This window comes from Vitis vinifera, chromosome 16 (genome assembly GCF_030704535.1).
Source record: "Vitis vinifera cultivar Pinot Noir 40024 chromosome 16, ASM3070453v1".
In the NCBI taxonomy this organism is placed as follows: Eukaryota; Viridiplantae; Streptophyta; class Magnoliopsida; order Vitales; family Vitaceae; genus Vitis; species Vitis vinifera.
The window spans coordinates 4,467,603-4,478,167 of record NC_081820.1 but is presented as its reverse complement, the minus strand read 5'-3'; the positions used below and the strand labels follow the sequence as shown (position 1 = coordinate 4,478,167).

The 10,565-nt window shown below is 34.0% G+C and overlaps 1 protein-coding gene across 1 annotated transcript; it reads right to left on the bottom strand.

The window, feature by feature from the left end:
* Positions 1-1,032: 1,032 nt before the first annotated feature.
* On the bottom strand, positions 1,033-9,610 carry LOC100245986 (GTP-binding protein YPTM2). The gene is made up of 8 exons (XM_002281114.5): positions 9,394-9,610; positions 8,545-8,617; positions 6,461-6,508; positions 6,325-6,372; positions 2,378-2,449; positions 2,093-2,248; positions 1,869-1,972; positions 1,033-1,401 (listed from the first exon to the last, which is right to left on the bottom strand). Exons 1-8 carry the CDS (start codon positions 9,405-9,407, stop codon positions 1,305-1,307), a joined length of 612 nt encoding a protein of 203 aa, XP_002281150.1. The 5' UTR covers positions 9,408-9,610; the 3' UTR covers positions 1,033-1,304.
* Positions 9,611-10,565: the final 955 nt, after the last annotated feature.

The following is a 10,565-nucleotide window of genomic DNA, read 5'->3' as shown; positions in this document are numbered from 1 at the left end:
AATTTAAAACAACTAAAAAATATTTTCTAAAGGTACCTTGGTCCTATTTGGTAAACGTTTTCGAAAATAGTTTTTAAAAACAAGTTTTAAAAATTGTTCTTTAATGTTTTGTAAAACAAAAATCTATTTGAAAACTTAAAGTATTTTTAACATACTTTTTAAAGCTTTTAAATATGTTAAAAAATAATTTTTATATCTAGTACTTTATTTTTAATCATTCTTCATATTAGTATAACTATTTTTTAAAACAACTAAAAAGTAATTTATAAAAATATAACATTTTATGTTTTTACACATAGAAAACATAAAACAATTTTTTAATTGTCAAAAATGTTTTTCTATTTTTTATTTTAAAAAATAAAAAATTGTTCCCAAAATCAGTTACCCATACTTCTTGTTTTTAATAACAAAAACATTTTATGTTTTCTAATTGTAAAATGTCGAAAACTGTCTTAAAAAATAAATACCAAATCAATCCTAATCTTCCAATTTTGATCCAATGATTAAACAACTAAACAAACAATTATAAGAAAACAAAACGTAAATAAACTGTAGTGGACATCGTTTTTATTACCAACACAAACCTTGGTAGCCCCATAATTTGCCTGAATCCAACACATTGGAATTCTGTTGTCTTGAACTTGAACGCGTACCATCGGATCAACCACATGCAGTGAACCAGCGGAGGACGGGAAGCATCAAGATTCATACAAAAATAAATCAAACAAAACAAAAAGGTCTGCATCGTCGGATCTCCTTCCTGAAAATCTTTTTAGTATATAAAGATTGACAAAAGTCATAGTTCAGAGGATCGGTGGTATACTTTGACCACAGAACGTGGAGGCGGGCATTCATCAAATGCATTAAAGCATGGTGTTATCACCAATCCTAATAGGGTGTACTCAAGTACCCTACATTTTCAGTCCTCTATACAGACCTAAGATTCATGTGTGCCCCGAATATGATAACGGATTGAAACAGAACAAACTTCTCAACACACACCTTCATGGCAACAGTGAGAGAAGAGTAGAATTGGAGAATAAGAAAGGAAGTGTGCATTGCAGCTTCCAGGCCATGTTATAAAATAACATATATGAATACTACTGCTACTTCCAAAATACTTATATGCTCTTTGTACACGCCACTTAGAAATCAAATAGACTGAAAAGAATGGAAACAGATTATAAAGTGACAGAATATCAAATCTTCAATGAGGTTTGGATGGCTGGTAATTGGTAATGTAATTAGCCCCTTCTAGTCTTACATTGCTAACACACACCCATGGAATAAGCACACACATCCACCTAAGAAGAGCAGCATCCGCTCTTCTGGTTCACTGGCTGTCCTTGTAACTGAACTGATGGTGGCCTTGCATTGTTCATCGCTGGTTGACTCGCCATCCTGTGATTCAAAGTTCAAAACAACATACACGTCGGTTATGTATCAAGAAAGCTGTGTCCAGGCATAGTACCCCCAAGAAAAAGTAGTGGAGCTAACAAAATTCTGAGGAAAAACAATAATAATTTTGACATCAAGGCAAAATCAAAACAATAACACAAGACACGAAACCCATGCCTGATTCATGGCATTCAAAAACCTTGGAACAATATGACCTAGATTGGTACTGTTGAACATTTCAGGAAAAAAAAAAAGGAAGTGGAAGGCTTTGATGAAATATATGATTCTAGATATGTGGGAACCGTGATGTTAATATTAATCTTCAATATCTCCTTTTAGTGAGAATAATCAAATGATAAATATATTAAACAAATTTCGTCCATTGAATAATATTAATCTCTTGTTTAAGTGTTTTATTGGACATTATTACTGTAAAAACATCAAATCACATATATAACATAAAAGGGTACCTAGTCTTGATGTCAGCAGCCATGGCCATAAAAGCCTGTTCCACATTGGTAGCATTTTTTGCACTTGTCTCCATGAATGGAATTCCAATTTCATCAGCAAATGCCTTCTCACAACAAAAAACAGCAACAATAAAGAAGGCAAAGCAGTTACAAAGTCAATTCTAGTTTTACTAGTTTGCTCCAAGAAAATAAAATAGTAGCAAGTGGAGTAGGGAAAGTTTTACCTTGGCTGTTTCATAAGACACGACTTTGTTAGCAGTGAGGTCACACTTGTTTCCAACCAGAAGCTTGTTCACATTTTCACTTGCATAACGGTCAATCTCATTCAACCATTGTTTAACATTATTGAAGCTCTCTTGGTCTGTTACATCATAAACAATCTGCCAAAAAGCCAACAACATATAGTCAAACAATTTACAGAGTACGTGATGCAACCACATGAATAAAGAAATTCAAAAAGGAACTTGCTATACTGCACTAAAAGATGTATGAACAAGAAAAAAACTTACGATAATACCGTGTGCCCCACGATAGTAGCTGCTAGTGATTGTCCTGAAGCGTTCTTGTCCAGCAGTGTCCCACTGCATGTCCCAAATTAAAAAGAAAAAAAAACCAGAGGAGCTTCAATTGCTACGTAGAAATAAAAAGCAACAAATATGAGATACCATGCAGAAAGAGATCATTCACAATCCATTAATAACACTAATGCCCATTAATCACACACACACATGCACACAGAGGATCCAATAATATAACTAGAAATTAGATCACCAGATCTAGGGAGGTAAAGAAACCTAGAATCCTTAAAAAAGAAATGGAAATAGCTTCCATGCTTAGAGATTCCTGGGGTGTGGTGCCATGTGAAATAACCCCCAAGTGTAACCTAGTTAAGGACCCAACCAGTATCAGGGTCAGCTAAATTACAGAGACAAATGTCAAAATATTGTGTGAATGGCCGAATACCTTGGCCTTGAGTTTTGTATATTATATATAGACTTTACAAGGATGCTACACATGGAAAGCAAATAAAAGCAAATAAATTCCCTCATGATTCTAGTCCTATACATGTAAACTATAATCTGTCAAATAATATATGCTAATTGTACAGAATAATAAATGGAGAAATAAGGAAACAATTGTAGGCTAAAATAAGGAAAGAAGTGTGGGTTAAAATAAGGAAAGAAGTGTGGACAGCAAAGCTGTCCTTTGACAGCCCCCCTCAAATTGATGCAGGTTGATCAACAAGCATCAATTTGCTACTTAGCAAGCAATGTCGATGACGAGGGAGAGCCTTGGTGAAGATATCAGCAATTTGTAAGTCAATGGAAATATGTGGAAGAGTGATAACACGAGCTTCATAGGCTTCACTGATAGAGTGACAATCCACTTCAATATACTTTGTGCGCTCATGATAGACAGGATTGGCCATGATCTGAATAGCACTTGTATTATCGGCATGTAGAGGTGTAGGATCGGTCTCAGAAAAATCTAACTCCGCAAGCAAACCTCGAAGCCAAATGATTTCAGAACAAGCAAGAGACATCGCCCAGTACTCAGATTCCGTAGATGACTTAGAGACTCTGTCTTGCTTCTTACTTTTTACAAACATCTTAAACTAAAGCTGGGCTAGAGTCCGAGAGCCCCTAGGGCTAAATCCGAGAGCCCCTAGGGCTAAATCAGAGAGCCCCTAGGGCTAAATCCGAGAGCCCTTAGGGCTAAATCCGAGAGCCCCTAAGGCTAAATCCGAGAGTCCTTAGGGCTAAATCCGAGAGCTCCTAGGGCTAAATCAGAGAGCCCCTATGGCTAAATCCGAGAGCCCCTAGGGCTAAATCCGAGAGCCCCTAGGGCTAAATCCGAGAAAACCCAAAGAAAAACCTAGAAAGTGTGTAAACTCTAGGTTCAAAATACAAGCTCTGATACCATGTCAAAATATTGTGTGAATGGCCGAATACCTTGGCCTTGAGTTTTGTATATTATATATAGACTTTACAAGGATGCTACATATGGAAAGCAAATAAAAGCAAATAAATTCCCTCATGATTCTAGTCCTATACATGTAAACTATAATCTGTCAAATAATATATGCTAATTGTACAGAATAATAAATGGAGAAATAAGGAAACAATTGTAGGCTAAAATAAGGAAAGAAGTGTGGGTTAAAATAAGGAAAGAAGTGTGGACAGCAAAGCTGTCCTTTGACAACAAAATGGTGAATGAGTACCATCTGCCTGACTGGATTGATGGACAAATTTGGCAGGGTCAGAAGACAGGCAAAACCACAGAGCAACTTCTCAACCTTTTTTTTCATCACATGGCGTTCAATTGTTGTGAATGATGCAAGAAAATTAGATTGCCACATCATAGCTAGGGCACACATCATGTACTAACAGATATTGGGAGATATTGATGTACACTGCAAACAGGAAGTCTAATTCTGTGTTGACCCTTTTAATTATTAAATGGATGGTAGAATTAGCTGTAGTTTATAAGATAATGATTGGAGCAGGGCATTTGGAAATTAAGAAGGATATGGCAGCCTTTGAGTGGGGCAAACTAGATCTGATCTAACTTGAGTCAGGCTAATGAAACTTTCCCAAGCTTGCACCCTCTCCTATTAAAGGCCTTCCACCTATCCTACAAGGGTGAGAGACTAGAGATGTCAATGAGACCGTTTCATGACAGAGCAGCAGAAGCCTGACCTCAGGCTGCAAAAGATAAACCTTCTCCAAACCTGGATCAGATTTTAGTGGGGCTAGAGGCAGGAACAAATGGGGGCAGGAGTACAGCTGTAACATGTAACATGTAACATGTAACATGTGCACAATTGACAGTTGTAAACCACAAACCATAGTGATTTGTAGAAGGAAGCCATTTTACAAAATCTCCTATCTGTTGTTATTTACAATGGCTGCACAAGTAGTACAGCGTAGCCTGGCCTAGCCAGTCCCAATTCATATCCCTAAACTCGCCCAAATATATGCTTAGTGGGGACTGGGCAAGGGTTTACCTGTGTCTTATTGACATCTACACCAATTAGGGTCAGACACTGAGAAAGATGAAGCTCCACCTAGGGTTGGACTATATATGAAACTTAAAGAAATTAGGTTGGCCCAAAGCCCACTCCGACCTGGGCCGAAATCAACCTGCTTCAATTGTTGGAGGTAGAGGGCAGCAGGGAGAGTATAATGTAAGCATGGGGTCATACTTCAAAAGAAAAAATCTTGCCAGAGAGGGTTTAAGGTCCTTCAGAAACAAATGCCTTTGCTTGGATTTATATTCTTAATAGATAGAAAATTGCAAAAAAAAAAACAATATGAAAATTATAAAAGACTATAACACATCAGGTCAGGCTGGGATTATTGTTATTATGTCCAAGGCTCACCCAAAAATTCATTAGGCCTAAAATCCAGCTTTTTCCTGCCATACAGCACTAATTCACACGCCCAAACCCAGATAAGGGTACCCAAAAGGGCTGGAGGATGGACCAGAGCAGATCAAGGGATACATGATTGACCATACCACCAAAATCCACATGTGCATGCACAAATAAATATGCACACACAAAAAGAGATGGACAGACAAATATATCAAAGAAAATGCTATTCATAACTTCATCCATAATGCCTTTAATCCATAGTGGAGAGGGACACGTTTCTGGAATAAATGAGCTTGCCATATTATTAGGAAATGGAAGGCAATACTGTTGTCCAACAACGTGGAGGATTAGAGCAAACATAATAGAAGTGCTCAAGTTCTCGAGTAAATAATTCTTCAAGGCTGTGATTTAATCCCAAGATTAACTAAATCAGATTGGACAAGCAATGTTGGACAGCTTTGACTCCTGCTTTTGGCTCAACCAGGAGGCCAAAAGGAGCCCGTATAAAAAGCTCCAAGCATACTAATGTCAGTCAAGCAGAATACATCAATCAGCATCATGAATCCCTAGATATAAACAAATCACACCCATCAATTAAAAATCAAGTTTAAAGCAAATTCCTCCCCTTCTCCCCCTCTAGACTTTTCCACTATCCCCAATGAATCCATCCTCATATCAGTAACAGAGGAGCTCAGAGGCACAAAATAGCTTATCCAACTTGATACAAAAGTTCAACCAAAACATGGAATTGGGATTCCACATCCAGTCATGGACTAAATCAAGACAGTGTTCAATCAAAAGTTGGACTCAACTATCACTGGGCTATGTTTCCAAAGGCACTCAAAGCAGTTTAGCCAACTCCGTATTCTAATCCAGCCATCCATCCAAACCTGGCCCAAAAAGACTCTTTTTGCATATGATTGTGCAAGAAGAAAAGGAAAAAATGTCATGCATTGAAACTAATCAGATACTAATTCATTAGATATCTGATCCAAAGATGTCCACTGTTTTATCTAATTCAACAGTTCCAGTTCACAGCCTATCTGCCTGGTTTAAGAAAAACAGAAGGTAGAACCTTACAATTTGAAGTTTAATTGTCTTCCCATCTTGCTCCACAGTGCGTATTTTCTACAAAATAATCATTGTAAATATTATTAGAGTTTGTAACAGTCAAATTAACCTTTACTTCATAAACCTATAGAATATAGACACTTACAAAATCAACCCCAATTGTGCTTATGTAACTGTCTAGATATGAATCATCCTGTATCAAAGAGATGAAAATAATAGTCAGTTGCCTAATAAAAAAAAAAAAAGAAAAAAGAAAACAATAGTCAGTTTACTGAAAATAAAAAATAAAAATAAAAAATAGAAAAAAAAAAATTACCCAGTCGGCCTAGCATTAAAAAATGCAAAGAAAAGAAAGACAATATGCAATCACATTGAGGATTAGGAATTCAGCTCCACAAAAACAGTGCAGTCAGACTCAAGTATGCCTAGCAAGAGCATGTTACGGTTCTAAAACTTTGCTTGTATTTCATGAGGCCAATTCCTAGAAATATCTTAAGAATACATCCATACAAAGAATATAAAGTAAAGAAGAAAGTGGGTTACCCCATCAAAGGCCCACATAATAACAACCAGTGTATTTTAAGTTTTTTTACTCGATGAATAATATTGGAAGAACAAAGTATGGAATGATATATCATCAATTTCACAAAATATGGTGGTATTAGAAGAATTAAATATAGTGATTCATCAATATCACACACATGAAAGCATTGAATATTAGAGTTTCATGAATTCAACTTAACAAAATATGAGATGTTAATGCTTAAGTTCATCATAAAATGCAAAAGGAACTTTTTGAGTTTTAAAATTTTAACTATAATATTCAGTTTCACGTTCTAGCTCATCATATATACTTGTATGTTTGTTGATTGTTTTTTGATGTGTCATATTTAAGTCCTAAACTTTCCAAGCTCAGCATTATTCCCCTCCCCCAAAGGAAAGAAAGAAGATCTGAAAAAGAAAAACTAATATATCAAGCAAAAAAATCCCATTAACCACCGTATTCAAGGTCCACATTTAATCATTCAAATCACAACTTGCCAAAAATCCATTACAAGAATAATTTACTTAATTTTCATTAGTTCATATGTATTTGACAACATACAAGCGAATGTTTCATGTAGGATTATTTTATCTCTCCCTTTCCTTTTTGTTATCAACTTCTAACCTTGAGGTATATTCTAAACAATTTATATCACAAATTTAAAAATAAAAAAAAATTAAAAAAAAAAATCCAAATTAGATTTTCCTTAGACACAAATAAATACAGTCAAGAGGAGTTTGTAATGTTGCATCATTGTATCTTGGTATTGTGTATTGTATGTCTACTGTAAGGATACACTTAGGAGAGATATGGATAATACATATCAACTTACTCCCACAAAGAAAGAGTGATATCCTACCACTGCAATGAATCATGTATCGGAAGTTTCTAACATCTATGCTGAGGAAGAAAACAAGTTAACCAAACCTGAAAAATAAACATCATCCCAGCCAGGATGGCCTAGGACACAGCACCACTCCTATCAACATTTATGGAGCCTTCTTTGTTACATGCTAAATGGTAGGACTATGGTTTTCATCTAAATTGTTTCAGAGAGACGATTATATTTTGGATGAATCAACTCCAAACTTCATAATAGTCAGCATTTCCAAAATTGTTATTACCACAGTTTTTATTTAGATAGAAAATACATTCATAACATATCATTTACTAAGTAAGCATAGAACACTAAGCTAAAACTCTTCCTTTATAGTCACTTATATAAGATATCTGACATCAATTATATGCAGTCTATGATTATGTTTATATGGACACAATATTTTGATATAAACTAGACAAGACCCATAAATTGTTGGGGGACCACTGTCACATCATCGACAAATTCACTTTTGAACATAGAATTAAACATGATTTTTTTTTAACGATTCATAGTTTACTTACAATTTGATGAGCAAGCAAGTGATACATTGTCTATGATTATATTTATATGGACTCAATATTTTGATATAAACTGGACAAGACCCATAAATTGTTGGGGGACCACAGTCACATCATAGACAAATTCACTTTTGAACATAGAATTAAACATGACATTTTTTTAACAATTCATAGTTCACTTACAATTTGATGAGCAAGCACGTGATACATTACTTCCCAATGAGTAATACATTAATTAAAAGGGAGAAATTGATAAAAATAAAACAAATAGTATTTTAACAGCTTACAGCAAATCTTAGCAGAAGGCACGATTTGCCAACTCCAGAATCCCCAATTAGCAAAAGCTTGAACAAGTAGTCACTGCAAAAGAGAACATGAAGAAAATAAAAGTTATCTTTTCCTTTTGTACCTAATCGCAGGATATGTAAAAAGACCTTGTCATCCAATCTACCTATCCATCTATCTATCCATAGGACATCCGGAAGACCTTATGTGTAAATGGTTAAGAATTCATTCCAGCACGAGGATTGAGTGAGGTTTAAGGTTCTCATGTTCTTACTGGTAACCCCGGTGAGAGAGAGATTCTCAAACAAACCCCCACCCCAAAAAAAATAATAATAAATAAATAAAATAAAATAAAATAAAGGAAATGAGCAGAAACTGTCTCTTGAAAAAAAGAATTCGTATAGATTTTCCCAGAACCCGAGTCTTCTTTCCTTCGCCCATTTAATTCAGAAACCAAACAGTGATAGATCTCCTTCCAACAACTCATCAAAATCAACCAAAACATTCGGATCTAGCTAAGCGATCCTGATCTAAGATCATAATCAAAATACAACATCCTTTAACCCAAGACCAACTCAAACCCAAACCCGAACCCGAAAAATCAGGCAACGGATTAAAAAAATTTCAATCACAGAAACAAACCCTAATTTTACGATGTATACACAAATCACGAATTTCCAAAACTGAAACAAATATAAACCAGAAACACAAAAATAATTTGTTTCTTTAAAACAAAAAAAGCCTAAATTCGCCCATTATATTACATCACATACGAATTCAAAAATAAGAATTTTCGTTTCCATTTTCCAGGCAACCAAACAAGAGGTTGAGAAAAGAGATCGGAGACTTACTATTCTTGATTCATGACTGCGATCTGTGAAAGATGACGATGAGTGAACCAAGAGTTGACCGGAGTTTGACCGGTCCGGTCGGATCTGAGAGGGGAAGAAAGGGGAGCAGACGGAAGGAATGGAAAAGGGGGATTTTGAAAGGGAATATGGACAAACAGAAAATCAATCGTAAATGAGCCGAAAAGTTGGTGCTGGCTTTACATTTATAGTTTTTCCAGCTTCTGCCGTCTCTTTTTTTTATTTTATTTTTATCTTTTTTCTGTTTCACACAAGTTTCTGTTTAGAATGACCCTATAATCCTCTCATAATAGGGATGAGGTGAGGTTTAGGTTAGGTTTTTAGGTAATTTGAACTAACCTCTGATGGGTAGTATGAATTTAGGAAGTAATAATTTGGACTAATACATCTTGTACAAAGAGTAATTTATGATTTGTTAGGTAATTTTTTCCTAAATAATTCTTAAAATTAATTTTTAATTATTTTCAAAAATAAAATTTTGTTTGGAACTTAAATATTAAAAATAACTTTTATAAAAGTTTTTAAAATATTCTTTTATGATTATATTTGGTTCTCAAAAAGTATAAAGAAAAAAAAATTAAAGAAAATAATTTTCTGATGTTTGATTTCACTATAAAAAAATATAAAAGAGAGTCAAATATAATTAAAATTAGTTAAAGATTTATCTATTTAAAAATTATTTAATCTTTATATTAAGAATTATTTGATTAAAAGTGTCATTAAAAATCCAAATTTGAAAATTTAACCCTCTATCTTTATTTACATCTTTTTCACAAAAATACCCTTATTTTTTCTTATAAAAATAACTTTTCTTTTATAACTTATATATAAATAATTGAAATGATATAGGGTATTTATGTAAAAAAAAATAAAGGCTATTTTTCAAGTAAAAACATAAAAAAATGTTAGATTTACAATTTTAAGATTATTTCGTCTCTTTTAAGCAATTAATTATTACATTAAAGAGTTAAAACAAATTAAATAAACTTGCAAAGTATAAAAATAATTTATTAACTTTAAATATGTTTTTTATTTTTTTCACTTTTTATTTCCTTTTATTTTTCTTTCCTTGCATTCCCCTTAAAATTTTGAAAATCAAATATATTCTATATTTTTAACTCTTATGCCGATCACATTCAACAAAATAAAACTGA